The sequence below is a fragment of the Phaenicophaeus curvirostris genome, chromosome 2, assembly GCF_032191515.1.
Source record: "Phaenicophaeus curvirostris isolate KB17595 chromosome 2, BPBGC_Pcur_1.0, whole genome shotgun sequence".
In the NCBI taxonomy this organism is placed as follows: Eukaryota; Metazoa; Chordata; class Aves; order Cuculiformes; family Cuculidae; genus Phaenicophaeus; species Phaenicophaeus curvirostris.
Window position 1 is genome coordinate 51,396,916 of NC_091393.1, and position 17,486 is coordinate 51,414,401.

At 40.8% G+C, this 17,486-nt stretch overlaps 1 protein-coding gene across 3 annotated transcripts in view; it reads left to right on the plus strand.

Moving 5' to 3' along the window:
- The window catches only part of PHACTR2 (phosphatase and actin regulator 2), a 134,688-nt gene that overhangs the window by 17,952 nt on the left and 99,250 nt on the right, over window positions 1-17,486 (plus strand). Inside the window, exon 1 of one of the 3 annotated variants that reach the window (XM_069852042.1) lies at window positions 9,646-10,030. The exons of the other annotated variants lie outside the window; for them this stretch is intronic. Within the exon in view, the coding sequence (XP_069708143.1) occupies window positions 10,018-10,030 (13 nt within the window). The 5' untranslated portion in view covers window positions 9,646-10,017. Of the gene's footprint in view, window positions 1-9,645; window positions 10,031-17,486 lie in introns of those variants that run through there. 3 annotated transcript variants of the gene reach the window in all.

Below are 17,486 nucleotides of genomic sequence, written 5' to 3' on the forward strand. Positions count from 1 at the left end.
GAAATGGTTCTGGGGTTTCATTTTTCTTCTGCTATAACTGGCTGGTTGTGGTTTAATGAGAATACAGCCTATAGTGACACGTTTGCAACCTGAGCTGGAAAATATTTACCTTGACTCTTCATTCAGCAAAAGCAAACTCTCTAATGCATATTTTCCTAACACCAGCATATAGCACATCTCCAGCTTGCCAATTTGTCTCATGTGCTTTGCTGATATCAGTTTGGCTCTGTGTTTGTCACACACATTTTGCACTGAGTCCTGGTAAACATACTCATTATCAAACCACAATAAAAATAACTAGTGCTGTTATCTAACCTCTTTCAGGGTAATTATATATTTTATAAGAATTAAAATATACTTGTCTTTTCAGTGGTGCATTTGAACAACTGTTTGGTTGCTGATTTTAGAAAATCATTGAGCTGTACAAGGTAAGGTGATTGTCTAAAAGGAACCCAGAGCAGCTAAGGACAAGAGTTTCACAGAAGCCAAAAAGAACACAGACACTCATGTGACTGGCAAGGATACTGAGAGTTGAATTACACATACATCAACAGGCAATTCATCATACTTTCTGCACTTGAGAAGTGAAGTCAATCTCTGACTGTTGGTCATTAAAAAGAAGCATCCTTTGGTGTGAGTCTGAGGCACCTTGTACTGGCAGCATCTGGAGCTATGATTCTAGTCCAGCTGGATCCCTTGAGCAGGCTGACCAAGCAGAGGAAGTTCTCATTCATAAATATCTCACTTTGAATCAGGAAACAAAGTGAAGTAGACATAGGGAAAAAAATGAGTGTTTCGTTTCAGGGGTCTGTGTTGGCATGAAATAGATTGACCCATTTAGGCATGCTGGGCATGATTCACTGTTACACAGCCATTCAGCTCGAGCTCCTGCCCATGAAGGAGGAAAGTAATCTTTGCAATTCCATGGAAACTCAGGGGCTGATATAATAGTAACTGTGAGCTTGAAGAGATGAGATCTAATTCCATCAGACCTCGTACAGATACCAGTTGTTCGTATGGATACCATAAGGTGGACTATATGTAGGTAAAGTGAATCCCTTTTATGAGGGAAAGAAGTTGCAATTAAGTGAGACTGTATTCCCAGTACAGTAATACAGAGAGTAAATTCACATATACATATAGGTAAAAAGATATTTTTGAACTCATTTGGGAGAACAAACTCGAACAGTGTACTTTACCCTGCTTAAGTTAGATTCTACTGCCAATCTCCCTTCCAAAGAGTGCAGAACATCTGGCAGCACCTAGTAGTGCTCCTTTATTTAATGGTAACTTCTGGCTGATTGCTTTTACTTTTTTAATATGCAGTATGGAGTACAAAAGCAACAGAGTTTAGCAGCGAGTTCTATGTGATAACTAGCAGGACCTACAGGGAAGAGATTAGTAAAGTAACAAGCTGAATTTATACCTCTTTGTAGCGCACCTTGCCAAGCGTGTCCTCTGGTTGTTTCTAATTTACGTCTGCTCAGATTTCTGTATCATGACTCAAGTTACAAAACAATAACCACTAAAGAGTTGGTCAAGTTTGTTTGGCTAAATGAGGAGGCAAGGAACCGTCCAGAGAGACCTTGACAGGTTTGGGAGGTGGGCCCGTGTGATTCTCATGAAGTTCAACAAGTTCAACAAGGCCAAGTTCAAGGTTCTGCACCTGGGTTGGGGCAGTCTCAAGCACAATTACAGGCTGGGTGGAGAATGAATTGGGAGCAGCCCTGAAGAAAAGGACTTGTGGGTGTTGGTTGATAAGAACCTCAATATGACTCAGCAATGTGCACTTGCAGCCCAGAAAGCCAATCATATCCTGGGCTGTATCTAAAGAATCCCCCCTCTACTCTGCTCTTGTGAGACCCCACTTGTAGTACTGTGTTCAACTCTGTGATCCCCAACAAAAGAAGGACATGGATCCATTAGAGTGAGTCCAGAAGAGGGCCATGAAGATGATCAGAGGGCTGAAGCACTTCTCTTATGAAGTCAGGCTGAGAGAAGTGGGGTTGTTCAACCTGGAGAGGAGAAAGCTCTGGGGAGACCTTATAGCAAACTTATAGTACTTAAAGGGGGCCCACAAGAAAGCTGGAGAGGGACAGTTTACAAGGGCATGCAGTGATAGAACAAGGCATAATGATTTTAAGCTGAAAGAGGGTAGATTTAGATTAAATATAAGGAAGAAATTATTTACTATGAAGTTGGTGAGGCACTGGAACAGGCTGCCTAGAGAAGCTGTGGATGCCCAGTCCCTGTCAGTGTTCAAAGCCAGGTTGGATAGGGTCTTGAGCAGCCTGGTTTAGTGGAAGGTGTCCCTGCCCATAGCACTAGATGATATCTAATGTCCCTTCCAAGCCAAACCATTCTATGATTCTATGATAATGTACAGTGCATGACTTCACAGTAGCAGTTGTTCATTAGTCTTCAGATTTTGAAAGACTTTCTCAGTGTTTATTTGATCATTTTCCTGTGGGTAGCATTGGACATTTAAGTGATAATTATCTAGCTCTCACTTGCCTAAATGTTACTTCTATCCTATTGTTTAAATCTTTCTTCATGAATTTTCACTTGTATTACTGGAAACAATCTGATGTGCCCAGTATCTCCTCTGTCCTTAACATAGGCCTGATCAAATGTTTTATGTCCAGAGATGAAATCCTGGAAGTTTTGCTACTAGCTTCACTGTGAGTGGGATATCACCTCAGATCCTCAGGCCAGGATATATTTTCTTGCCTTGGTTTTCCCTCGCTAAATTATCTGTTCGCAAATTTTAAGGCAAAACAGAAGATCTTCATTTATGAGTCTCAGTAAAGGTTAAATTCCCTCTGTTTTACTGTATATTAGATTACAAGAGAGAGATCTTCAGAACCGACAAGAGGAAAAGTGTTGGGCAGAAGGTAAAAGAGAAGGAGCAGGGTAAAATGTTTTGTAAATCTATTATATGCAGTCATTAAGGCATGATAAAAGTGTGGTATTTCATTTCAGCAAGGATAATGAAGACTGGCCTTTTTACAAAGATTCATAGCACTAATGCCAGTGGGGTTATTAAGTCTGACTTGTGCGATATAAGCCCTTAAATTACTCTCATTTACCCTTTTGTTGAGCTCAATAACTTATGTTTGATTGTTCTCATCCAGAAAGACATCCGGTCCTGATGTGATGACCTCCAGAGTCAGAAAACCCACTGATAGCCTGAGTAGCTTAATCATATTTGCTGTTGCAATAGATACTTGTTTTTATTTGAAACCTTCTGTTCTCAGTTTTCAACCAATATTCCTCACTGTAACTTTCTCTGCCAGACTACAAAGCCTTTTGTTGTACTTGGTGCTTTGTCCCTTATGATTCAAAATGCATGTTCACTTTTTACATTGCAATAGAAGGCTGAAGCATTTTTGCTCGTATTAGCCATCCTCCTCAAGTCGAACACTGGTGTTGCTGCACCAGTGATAATATGACCGAGCCAGAGCCAGAGATCCATGACTGGCTGTCCTTGTATCCAGAGCTTCAGTTTTGCATCTTTATAGAAAAATCTGTTCAAATACTGCATCTAGCCAACTATCATGATGGTTTCTGAACGTTCAAAGATGTTGACAGATTCTGCAAGCCAGAACATTTTATAAACAGGCTTTGTAACTGTCTAGCCCAGGTGTGGGAAACCTGCAGCCTGTAAAATGGGGTTTGAGTCTGGCACTTATTTTCACAATGTATATATGGGTACAAATTTTCCATTCCTTCTTATTATCAGGTAATGCTGAGGGTTATACTAGCCTGCTACCTTACAATTACACTCAATAGTCGTGTTTTGCCTTGATTTGCCCTGTTTCCTCTGCCTGATTTAGCCTAGCACTCTGTATAGCAAAGGCCATGCTCCGAGATAAGGTTTCAGTTAGAGCTCATCTCTGTTTCCATAGGAATAGTAGCTCATTTCAATGCACTTGTTTGTGATATTTAAAGAGAAAAGGAGAGAGGTTATTTCAGTTTACTTGACAGAATTAACTTGTGTGAGCAATATGTTACATTAATGCATGAATACTTTTGCAAGGGATTGTAAATGGCTGTCCAGGTCTGGAAGCCTTTCTCCCAGAAGAACACTGAAGTAATTTTCTGTGACAGAGAGGGAAGTAGCTCTTCTGCAGTTTCCCAGATCATATTCCTAATGCTGTTAGTAGTCATTTGCTGTTTCAAGTAATTTCCTCTTTTGGGAGACTGTAAAAAGCAAACAGAGTGACACATTTTGTTTCTGAGGACACATACTTGGTGGTTCATTGGAACGTGTGTGAGAGTTTTAGATCCATACTCCTTCCTGGTCTTCCAGCCCCACATAAGTCTGGTATCTGACAGGAACTGAGAGTTTACCTTCAAATCAGAGAAGAAAAAGGAGCACTGACTGCAAGCCAGTTTGTGTGTGCATGTGTGCCCGTGAGAGCGAGAGATGAAAGAAGGAATCAACAAGTGTTCATTTTTCCAGATGTTTCAAAGTGTCCTGTTCATTACAAATAGCTGTTCTCTATGGAAGATAGACATCAAACAAATCTCATACCTCTGTCTAGATATGTGTTTACTAAAAGCAAGGATTCAGAAACAAGTTAGAATTTACTTAGATAAGAGAGCACTTAGAGATGTTTCTTGTCCTTACTTTTTTTCCCCCCCACTGAGCACCTTTCTTCATGATATGCTGAATCCTCTTTCTTGACCTCTCTCCACATCCCTGCTTCCCTGCCCCCTGCTGCCTCCATGCCTCCTCCCACTCAGCCCTGCCACTCTCTCTGCACTATACTCAGCACATGCCCAGCGCCTTCCGTCTCTCTCTGAAAACCCATCTGTGCTGTGAAACTCCCCACCTACATGGACCACACATTACTGTCTGGATCCCACTCTCTTCTTGTTTTCTATCAGTTTAAATCAGTTGACTTTGGTGGTGTTGTCCACTTGCAGCTTTTGGCAAGTGTCAGAACCTCTGCATCTGGCCGGGCTGTTCAAGGATAAAGTCTTTCCAGGGAACAGAGGCTCCTGTTGTTTGTTTAGCAAAATAAAGCATCCTCCACTTATAGATATTAACAGTATTTCTGTGTTGAACTGTAGCTTCTTTCCAGGCAAAGAACATCTTTCTTACTGTCCTGCTCTCAAACTCTTCTACCTCTGTGAGGTAGGGAAAAAGAATTTGGCAAAGCCTTGTCCTGGTGCTGTTGGGAATTGTTGCTGAGGCTTAAGGAAGGCTTCTGCTGGAAGTCAGTCTGCCAGACTCTCAGCCCGAACCCAGGGAAACCTAATCCCATGCATACGGTTCAGGACTTCCTCAAGAAGCTTTCCCTTCTGCCTAGTAGTTTTCAAGAATATGCCAGAGGAGAGATAGTTTTCCTATACCTAAAGTGTAAAGAATGTGAATCCAACAACTTTGTACTTATGGAAATGTTACTAATCAAGTATTTTAGTGCATTTTATAAAGCATCCTTCTGCAGTAAGTGGCAATCTTCATTATTGACTGAAAAGATAGCATTTGTCTGTAGCATAGCCCAGATCTTTTGCTGCCATGCCGGTGCCTTCAAAGAATCCTTCCCTCCCTCCCTGGGAAACCATCGCACCACTGCTGGAGGATAGTGTACTTGAAGGTAACATCTTTTGAGGGCCATAGATCCCTTGTACTCAGCACAGCCGTTGCTCTGGGACTTGGTGGGTACTTAGAAGAATTGCATGAAGCTGTATATTTAGAGTATTTGCATTGATTATACAAACCCACAGCATCTAAAAACAAGCACAGCTTATCCCAGAGACACCTGCGTGATGGTTTATGTGTGGGAGGAAACAGACACAGTGAAAGGAAAGCGAAACATTTTGCCTGAAATGGCATCTTATGGAGTCAGATCTTTGCAGTGACAAATCTTCACTGAGCCAAGCCAGATTTCACATTTTCTAAATGTGTTCTTAGGCATGATTGTCATGATTGGAAACACCGCAGCTGAAGCTGTACATTGATCCTGCAGGTTTGTCAACTCAAAGTGATTTTGATGACTGGATGCTGAGGTCTCTGTTTATCCTGCTTTCTCTATTTGTTTCTTACCTGGTCTGATTGCTGTGCCTCTTTGAATCCTCATTGATTTTCCTGGGAGTGAAATGTCATTACTGCAGCAGGCTGTGTACATCAGGTACATTGAAGAACAGGATCATTAGAGTTCTGTGTCATTAGCAGTGCTTCTAATATACCTTGTAATGCTTCCTTCTCTAGAATGTGGCACTGATTGTCTGAGGTAGCTGCTTCATTGGCTCTTAACACTGTACCACAACCACTGTCTTGCACAACCACCAGCCTGTTTATCCTCACACAGCTGAGGTGTGGGGAGTGAGTGTGGTGCAAGCTGTTTCTGTATGATGTCAAATGTTGAAGAAGTTTGCACAAAATCATTCAGGAAGCCTGTGGCTGAACAGGGAATTGAACCCAGGTCTTAAGTGCCAATAACCAAAATGAACTGTGAGCCAGGACCACCTTACAGCTGAAGAAAACTGAGATACAGGTTTGTGAAGAAAGAGACTTTGGGAAAGGGTACAAAGACAGAGCTTTGGACCTGTGCAGACCTGATCTTCTCAATCCTTACTCAAAATTGCACTAATACAAACTGAGGTATTTTGGTGTCAGGCAATTATGGATTATGATGGGGTTCCTGACAAATTAAATGAGTTTCTGCCTGTTATGTACGTATATTTGACTTTTAAATAACAAATGCAGCCAACTGTTCAACTCCACCTTAATATCTATATCTTTCTTTTTGCCCACATGCAGTTAGGGAGACATTGCTTTAATCCTGTAATAACGGCACCTGATCATACGCGTATGTTGATTACTATGCAATAGTCTAATTACTTACAAGAAATAAGAAATTTATTTTGAAAAGTTTTCTTTTTTTTCTGGAAGTATGCTGATGAGATTTTCTGTTCAAATGGAAGAGATTTAGGTCATATGTCATACTAAGTTTCAATTTGGAGTTAACTTTCAAGAGTAATAAATGGCTACCTGTCACACAGCCTTGATGAAGCACCCAAACTCAGTGCTTATCAAGCTGCTGTAATTGGTACTTCCCATACTATAGTTAATGCCTTACAATCCCAATTATCACCTGACCGAAGGCTTTGACTATGTTGGAATTGCATGTCAGAAAGGGACCTGAAAACACATTACCATCTTCCAGAGCTTCTCTGAAAGGAAACTTGTGCATGCAGGCAGGTCGTGTATTGTGGTATGATCCCGTAAGTCTTCTCGTCTACTTGATTGGGGGACCAGCCCCGTGAAGGACACCATGAATACCATCTGCCCCACAGATGCAGTTCAGCCATAGTATATACACTGAGACCTACCTGCCACATAGAAATAGTCACCATCTGGAGCTCTTCATTACCCTGAGGTCCAAGTAGGTGCAATTTTGCATCTTCTCTTGAGCTCTTTGGCATTGGCTGTTGCCCACCTGTAACCCCACCACATTTAGGAAAAAAATTTTCACGGAAAGGGTCATTGGGCACTGGCACAGGCTGCCCAGGGAGGTGGTTGAGTCACCTTCCATGGAGGTGTTTAAGGGATGGGTGTACAAGGCGCTGAGGGACATGTTTTAGTGTTTGATAGGAATGGTTGGTCTCGATGATCCGGTGGGTCTTTTCCGACCTGGTGATTCTATGATTCTATGATTGGGTCTGTACTGCTTTTCTATAGCTGTACCATGCCTGGTGGCTGCTCAAGTGTATAACTCCCCTTTACCAGCGCAAGTGAAACTTGATGCAAGCAGACTGAAATCAAACCCAATCTCTCTTAGCTTTAATCAGCACAAGATGTTTGCTTACTTGCTGGGATTTATTATATACGCACATGTCCTTCTATCCTGCAGTGGTTTTGTCACCATCCCTCAGTGTTGTTTGGGCTCAGTCAGACACCTGTATGTTTGCAGCTTTGCAGAGCACCATCTCCAAAACAGGGTATCTCTTTCTTTTACACAAGCAGCCCTCAGTTGGCTCCACAGTGAAGGAATAGCATCTTGGCACAAAGGCACAATTCTCCACTCTTCTTCTCAGCTCTCTTCAGGGCCTCTGTGGCTTTGCAGACCCACCAAGAGTCATCCCTTTCTCCAGGAACCCAACACTCTCCAGGCAGATTCCTCCCACAGAGGAGTCAGAAAACTGGTTGCATCTATCAGGTGGCCATCTCATGGCCTCCAGATAGTGCTCCTATGCAACTACATTTCCTCAGGTGCACATTAACAGATTAGCTAAATTGGCACATTAATCAATTGTCATTGACCGATACAGAATATAGCAGATGAATAAGCTCCTTATTGAGCATTTTTAACCCTTAGAATTGGTGTAGTTATAGCTATCTGTGACATGTACTAATGCAACATGCTTATGAAAACTTCTGTTTTACGTAAGCTTTTTATAAGCCACTTATAAATAGAAGCTTAATATGAAGTGTGACAGATTTCTAATCTTTAGTCTCTCCTTAGCCCTCCAAGTGATTCCTTTCTGGAAATACAGAACATATCCAGTATGCCCTAGATATTCTCCATTCTTGCTGATGACTTTAGCTCTCAGCCATTGCTTCTCTCCACTTCTTATTCAGTGTAAATAGTCAGTGCTGCAACTGTCTTTTTATTTAACATTTTAAAAGGACAAATAAGATCAAAGGGGCAGTGAAGGGGTGATGAATGGAAAATGTATTTGTTGCTCATGTGATGCTGTGACGCTGAGGGGGTGTCATGTCAAAATAATACAGACATAAAAATCTGTATTTCTTTTCCATTGCAGTAAAGAGGATTGGAGTAGCTGTGGGAATTATTTTTTTAAAAAGGGAAAAATATTGAGAAGATACTGTGTGGCATTTATGTAGTGTCAATGCTTTGTGACGTTCTTCTTCACCAAAGGCAATGTATTTAATGGTCTTGCTTTTACCACTGGGCAAACACTGCAGCACAAAATGCCTTGTTTAGGGTTACACAGGAAATCAGTGCCGAAATGGGGAATGGAACCCAAATTTCCTGGTATCCTTCATGTACTGCTGCTTTTCACCTTCTGCTGCCAGGGGACAGATTGTTTTATTTGAAAATAAGTTATTTTCTCATTTGTAAGAAGGAAAGTCTATAAGTCTAGAGAAGGGAAATGTTCAGGAGTCTGTAGTGGGTTTTTATGGTTGGTTACTTCTATGTGGGGAAAAAGCCTGTGCATCAGAGATTCAGGTGGTATGGAAAATTTAGAAGTGACACCTGTTCATCTCAGCATATGCCATTAGGATTTCATTGAGTCTAATGCCTCCAGCAACCAGTGTCTTTTTACTTCACTTTAAGAGAAGTAAAGCCCTATAGTTACTTTTCACCCTTTCCTTATATTCAGCTACGAGCAGTATAATAATGAATGTCTCCAGGCAATTAATAAATTGACATACATTTGCAGATAAGCACATCTACCGCGTTTCTCACAAGCCATAGGGAACATTAGCTGCAGAACTTGTAGGATTTAAAGCACAGTCAAAGCTAATGACTGCAAATTGTAATCTAACCTAACACTTTCTCGGCCATAGATTCCTCCCCCTTTTTTTTCTCCTAAAAACTTTTGCTGTTGCGTCACTGATAAATCACAGCCCTTTGCTCCGTATTATATTCCTTTTTTATTTACAGTTTTGCCTTCCTACTCATTAAATCTTTCCTCATTCGCATTACTTTTACTTTTCAGAAACGTATATTCAGTATTATAAGCTTGGAGTTCTTTTGTTTTCTTCCTGAAGAGGTAAAACCCTGGGGATTTAAGTATCTACTTGATAGGCTCGCACAATCTTAATCAGCCTATAATGGAGCTAATGGCTGTTTGTCATCCTTGGAGATATAAATTTCCTGGTGATGTCTACTGCAGTCAGTGCATGAAGTATGCTCTGACTGCCAGCAAGGTCTAATAACCAGGAGAAGGGCAGCCAGCTTCATTAGCGAGAGCGAGACTGAGACTGTACCGACTGCTTTTCTGGGGAGCTCTGCTTTTTTGAATAACGAGGGGAAAATGGATAATGCTGGTAAGTGAAATAAAACAGATCTTCATTCTTAGTGGAGCTACGGCATTTTTTTGTATCCTGCCTCACTTGCTGCTGGAGATGTTTCTTCAGCCTTTGTGGCTTTTTTCTTTTCAATATCCTTTATTAAAGCAAATTTCTATGTGTAAAATGTGACACACTTAAATTGTTAACCCTTTAACAGTCTGGGTTTTTTTCTGGTTTAAGTCTATGTTTCCAGGAAATGTGAAGCTAATCTGTAATGTAGGATCTGCCTTTTTAAGGTTTTTAGTGTTGTTTCGGAAGCTGTATGCAGGAAATGTGACAGGAAGGGAAAATACATACACTTCAGTAGCAAAATATCTTGCCTAGATTTCAATAGGTGTCGAGAGGTAACTAATAAAGCTCACAAAAAGTAGATAAAACATGCTTCTCATATGTCTCACTTTAAGCTGTTTCTATTTTCTCAATATAGTGCCTTGCTCTCTTTTATATTCAGTACGTAAAATACTGAATATATTTACACTTTTTATTGTTTTCTTTGATGTTCCAACTTTAGATCATGCATTTTCATGCCAAATAATGCACTTCATGTTTTCTAAGGAGACGCACACAATACTGATGTTGCATCTGTGATGAAATGCTTTAATTGCATTTCCCTTTACTTTACCTTGTAGCACTAAGCAAAAATAGAGCTCTTTGGGATCAATATTTTGCATGTTGCTTTGGCTGCTGTAAAACCTGAACATGTCATTTTTCTCTCTGATTTATTGGTAGCAGTACAATACATACTAGGACATAGAATCTGCAGTGGATTCCATGCCCTTTGAAACTTGCTCAAATCACCAGATTTGTATAAAGTTGCCTTTAAAAGTGACCATCACCTCTACACTGTGTGAAAAAATATTCTACAGTATATTTCAGAGGTGATACTATGTTTTTGTGGGGATTTGTGGTGGCTGTTTTGTTTTAGTTATAATAATAGCACAAAATCTTGCTTGTATCTGCTAAACTGTCCAGGTCAATCTCATCTCAAGTATATTGCTATCAACTTCTGCAACAAACAGATGAAAGGGTCTTGCTGCTTTTACTTCTATAAAATGCAAGGAAAAAAAAGAAAGAAAAAGAAAACCAAGATTTTTTCCTAGAAATTCAAATGTTGGCACTATGGAAAATTACACTGCCAGTACCTATGAACTTAAAAACTGGCATGGTCCTAGTACAGTGCTCATTTTTGTGAGATAAATAAGATTAGGAATACTCTTTGCACTTGGTGCTTTGTCCAGCTTTTAAGAAGACTAAACATAATAAATGATGATGACGTGTGTTCAATATTCTATGACAAGGCAGAATTTTCTGGTCAGAGGCAAAGGATTCTTGTTCTCCAGCACAGAACGCCTGTGGGCAAGAGATACCCTGGCTGGCAGAGCTGCTAATTCCTCCAGGTTTTTAAACATCCCAGCATCAACAACTAATACTATTGAAGTCTTGACAGAGCTATCACTTTAATCCAGCTATAAGGCTGTGTTCTGAAATGAGTCACATTAATTTTAAAGGCCGGTTTTGGGGAGTGAAGAGGGAAGCTAGTATCTGAGAACCATAGAAACAGATTTTCCTCTGTGTGTGTATATATTTTTTTGCCTTCGGACTATTCCAGTTTGGTTGCTATCTGCAAAATTGAGAAGTTAAAATAAGTAAGGCTTTGCTCTCTGCACAACTTTACCAACTACTTTAAGCCTCTTATAGCAGCAGTTTGCTGAATAACTCCAGATATTTTTTTCATGCAGAAATAGTGATTGTTAATCAGTTTAAAAAACAATTTACATAGAGTTGAAATTAGTTAAAATAATCCTTTTGGAAGGAGAATTAAAAATTGGCTTTAAAAAGCAAAACCAAACCAACTTAACAACAGATAGAATTAAGCCTTAGTGATGATGTCACAGCAGAGGGTCAGGCCGTGGTCCAGCTTCCAGCGTCGTTACCAGGGGGCTTTTTGCTGCCTGAGGTCAGCCTGGATGAGCCCCCAGTGAGCTTCAGCCCCACGTGTGGTACGGGTATGCTCCCTTCTCCAGGCAGCTTTTCCAAAAGTCCATCCATTTCCAAGCTTTGAGCAGTGTAGGGAATACATTCATTTTGAATAAGTCTCCAGGGAGCTGGGTAAACATGGCTGGATGTACAGAGGTATTTTTAGGGTTCTTGATCCGTAATTGTAACCAAATGGAGTTAGGTGCCAATGTGAGCACTGTGCAGCTGAATACCTCTGTGGATCTGGCTTGTGCACTCTGACTTTTACAGTGACATGAGTACACCTTTGAAAATCCACAGAGTGTAATCTGGGCACTTACAAGATCAAACAGAAAGGAGTAGAATATTTGCGACCATAAAACTAACTGCCTAATTAATTTGTTCTACAGCAGTTTGCCCATTGAAATGTAAACACACTAATCTATACAAACTGGATACCTGCCTGAATTCTTCCTAAAGAGATGCTATTTGTGGCAACACAGAACTGGTGAATATTAGCACAGCTGCGAGTTTCAGCCACCAAGTGTTAGAAGTAACAATTTGGTTATCAGTGTCAGTGAATCAGGCCTTTGTTATTAAATTCATCATGCTGCCAAAGAGACTTTCAAAGCCAGACCATGGATAACTGTTGGGCAAAACTCCATCTTCTGCTCTGCATAACAGAAATATCTCTGTAATTCATCAGTCATCTTCTGTGCCATCATTAAAATAATTTTCAGGCCAAAACTGTTGTTTAAAAAGATCGGTGTTGCTAACCTGAATGCACCCTTTAGCTGCTTTTGTCCATGCTATTCCATGATTTTAAGAAACAGTGTTTTCATTAAAAAAACCTTTCCTTGAAACGTTAGTTTGCTTTTATTTTTAATCTGTAAACTGAGACAGTTCCACAAAATCATTGTCATGTGTTCTTTTAAAAGTCTTTCCTGGAATAACAATAAAATATTCATCCATCTGTGTATGGCACAGCAGGACAATTCTAGCAGTATTTTTTTGCCTGTTTTGGCATCAGCTGTTTCTGATGGGATGGCTGTAGATATTCAGCCACAAGGCTGCCTGCTGCTATGGGCAGGGGAGGGCAGCCAGCAGCCCCCTGCCTGCCCTCCTGTCTGGGGCTCCAGCTTCGCTGCACACGTCTGCTTCAGTCCAGACACATCAAGCCTGACAAGAGCAGTGATGTAATAGAAGTGGCTTTAAAAAGCCAAGGAAGGGCTGGAAATAACTCATGGGAAAGAAAGCGAATAAAAAAGTAGCAAGAAGCTTGTGGTAGCAGGAAGAGAGAAGCTGCGGAAACAGACGTGCTCCCAAGTGGTGTTTTTTGGGGGCGATTTCCTGTAAGGAGGAGTGAGATCAGCATCATTCCTTCCCTCAGAGCTTGTAGTCAGCCATGTCCTGCCCAGGCAGATGTCTCACCTTCAAGTGGAGAAGCCTCACCCACTCATTCATACTCAAGAACCGTGCTGACGTTAGGTGCCAAAAGCTGAGGGGGGATCTCATCAGGTTGAATGGCACTATAGTAAGGTGTTGTGCACACTGTACTACTATTGAAAAAAAAAAAAACAACCTGGAAGGCTTTGTATCACGTTTCTTGGGGATTCATATGACTTTTTTGCACTCAGAATGTTATTTTAGTGGTAACGGGCTAGGTGCAGTTAATTGTTACCCTGAATTATGTAGGCTCTATGGCTGTGGCTGCAGGCTATGCTTTCCAGTAAATAATCTCTTTTAAAGGGACTGGAGGTCTTGTGTATTGAGTATTCTGTCTCTGAGGACTATCCAGTTGCACATCAAACTCTGTATCTGGTCAGCAGTGAAACTTGGAGCTTTCCATTGGAGCAAGACTTTTCAGTTTAAGGCCTGAAAAGTTGCGGGGCAGGGTGAATAGCAAGTGTCAATTTAACCTCCTTCTGCATGATATCATGTGTGACAGGAAGGTTAGGAGACACAGGAAGCTGTTAGCTGACTGTAATTCCCCTGCTTTTAAGGTAATACATCAATTTTTGTCTTTCAGTAAGTCAACAGGACTTATTTAGCATCCTTTAAATATAAGACTGCTATAAGACTGCTGGGATTGTATGTTGCTTAAGGATTTTTTCTTACAGATACTTTGTAGTCTCTTATCTGAAGTTTAGACAAACAAGGTGCATCTTTTTAAAATGTAAGGGAGAAAAAACATTCAGGTTTGTATTTGGTTTTTTTTACAAAACCAAGCTGGGAGGTGGGCTTCAGATTATGGTCCTGGTTTTCTTGTCAACTCGTTATGTTCAAAAAATCTTGAATGTGGCCAGCTGACCTGTGTGCAGAATTAGGCTAGATAACAATCTCACAGTGTGGTGTAAGGTTCACTTGTTGCCCACAAAGGGCTCTAAAATTCTTTGGCTATCTAAGGCTTAAGCTTGGCTGAATTGTCCCTATCAATGTGGGAACCTGTCAAAACAAAACCACTTGCGATGGAGACAGTAGCAGTGTAATAGCAAGTTTGTCAGCCCTTGAGATGCAATGACAACTTCAGACTCCAATCTCCAAAGCAAAATCAGCCATGTCCTGCTGGCAACTTCTGTTTTGATCTTTGGTGGTACTTTGCCCATGTTCTCTTCAAAAGTGTGAAGATGCTTTTGGAAAGGACAACAGCATCTCCTTTCTCCCATCCCGCTTTATGTATACCTTTACTTGTTGTCCTTCAAACTGTGGTTATCAGTGATACCATGCTGACTTTTGGTGGGTTCATATGGTATGTTTTATAGATCACAAAATTGTTTGCACATAGGTAATAAAATACAAAGCAATAATCAACTTTTTTATACTACATTGTGTATCTTTATTTGTCTCCTATTTGCACTCATGGCCTCAGTTGAAGCAGATGCTATAGTGTGTCACAGGTCACTGACTGCTAGAAACTTTAATTTCTTCTTGTTGTAATTCTGGAATAATATTCATAGCTTATGCCCCTTTACCCAGAGCCTGGAACAGTGTGCTTATAAAGCCATGATCTTGAAACACATTTCTGCGAATATTAAACTTCCTTGTGATGCTGCTGCTTCCAATGTTATTTTTGAATCTGTAAACACGTACCCTGGAATAGCTCTATAGGAGCTTGCACTAGAAGTGACCAAATGCCATGTAGGATTAAAATGATGGTGCATCTTCTAATGCAGTGACAGTTCACCCACCCTACTTCAGATGACTCTAGCTAGAAATGCTGTGGTTGCATTGTGCTGACACACACTCGTGGTATTTTAAGCAGCTCTTCCAGTTGCTACAGTACTTGTTATAAAGAAGCACCATGAACTCTGCCTGGTCTGGAGAGGTGGTATAATATAGATTATATTTTCTTATGTTCTGATTCTGTTTTCTGGTCAAAACAGCAAGCATCAGACCATCAGTTGCTGAGTTTTTGCCCTGTATTTGTGATTGACTGGTTGTGCCTCTTCTGGCAATCTGCCCTCAGACCCCTGTTCTACACTGTCTACAGTGATTCATCACTGTCTCCTGTGGTGAAGAAGCAAGTGTTGTGTACAGAAGCTGAAATCCAAATTTGACAGGTATTGCATCCCCATACGATTCTAGCAAGGACCATACCATAGTTCTGGGAGCTAAGCATTTTGACAGCATAAGGGAACAGCCCAGAGGAGGAAAGGTTGTGTTAAGGGAGGCACCGGTGCCTCCAAGAAAAGCAGCCTGCGCTCCAGGAGCTTCAAACACCCCAGGCTGAGGGGGCTTGAGGTGATCTGCTAGGCAGAATGCAAGATTGTATGACCAAAGAGCAGGTGGCTGATAGTAAGGATTTAGTCTGCTGCTGTTTAATCATTGTTCATTGTCTCTTAACTGTGAGTCTTTTAGGAAATTTGATGCTTAATTTTGGGGTGACGTGCAGGGGTATTGCTTTGGGCTCTAAAAGTAGACTGGATGGAATTTTACCATAAAGTCTTCTCTTTTTTTTTTTTTCTCTGTTTCACTATTTAACAATTTTTAATACATATTTTCACATAAAACATATATGAGACTTCTTCCTAAAATATGACTGGAAAATATAAGTAGCTTAGGACTCTAAGAATACCTAGCAACCTTTTCCTGGCAGATTGAAGTAAATCCTGAGTAAAGCAGCTAAGTTGCTCTCTAATCACTCCTTCTGGCAGGTGGAACCCAGCAGCCACTGGATAGGTAGGGGGGAGTCCCAGGGCCAATGCAAGCAGCCCCCACTGATGCCCTGTGGAGAGGCAGGTTGTTGGAGGAGATGGGTCACCTGGATTTGTCATCCCACACTCAAGGAGCCATGTGTGTTTGGCTGTGGAGACAGCTCAGCACTAGAAAGGATGTTCCATTTGCTGTTGGAGATGCCAGAATAAAGAATTATCTATATTGACTTTAATAAAACTACCAGTTTTTCTGGAGATACTGGGAGGCAGAAGCTACTCTGGTTTAGTAGTGATACCAGTACAAAAGCATCCTCTCTAATGATCCTGTGTGGTCAGTGTTAACAGCGTTAGGACTTCTTGTAGGTGACAGAAGTAGGGATGAGGTTTATCTTTAGCTACTTCCCTGCCAGAGGAAATAAATTTAACATGGACTTGTCAGCAATGGAGTATCTGAATTCCTGGGGACATGTGGCTTAAACAACAGACCTGAGTGTAGAATTAGGTCCCTGATCACATCTGATTTTCAAATAAAGCAAAAGACCCAGAAGAAGTTAAACTGGCCAGGGCCAAATATTTGCTTAATTGTAGTTTGCTCAGCATGACCATTCCTGTAACAAAACAGTCAAAAATTACTATATTCTCTTATTTCAGAACTTATTGTATGCTAAAATCCCTTTAAATGTACTTCTGAATAGGAACAGGGTATTTAATTATGATAAAACCAATCCTACGTCTCTTATAGAGAGGTGGACACAGCGGGAGACAATCCCAGAAACAATCTTTTCATCCATGGCTTGACCATTGCTAGGAGAAGCCTTGCACAATGTGATTCAAACAGAAATGTGACAACAGCTGTTATTTCCACAGGAAACAAAGTTGTGATCGACTCGTCCTAGCTCCAGCTTGTGCTGACTCACAAGTCCCTTCTGTCTTTCTCACTGAGGCTCACGTTGGTCCAAAAAGCAAGGGGTATTTCATTATGGAAGTTTGAGTGGAAACCGTGTGGAGAGATGAACTGAAAATATGGTGATCTCAAGCCAGTAGAAGATGCACATTACTGGGATCTGCTTATCAACATTTAGACCATAGGCTTTGCCGTGGCCCCGCTGCCAAGCGAAATGGTTTGTTAATGTAGGAAGCCTATGGAGTTTGTGTGGAGGGGGTGTTTGCAAAAGCACTCTATATGTTTTAGCTGCTTTGTTTGTAGCTGCAGTTTTATATAAGTCTCATTTTCTTCTCTTTTCTGTTTCTGTTTTTTGTTGTTTAGTATTATTAAAATAACTAACATGACGCATTATTCTCTTTTAATTTCAAGTGAAATT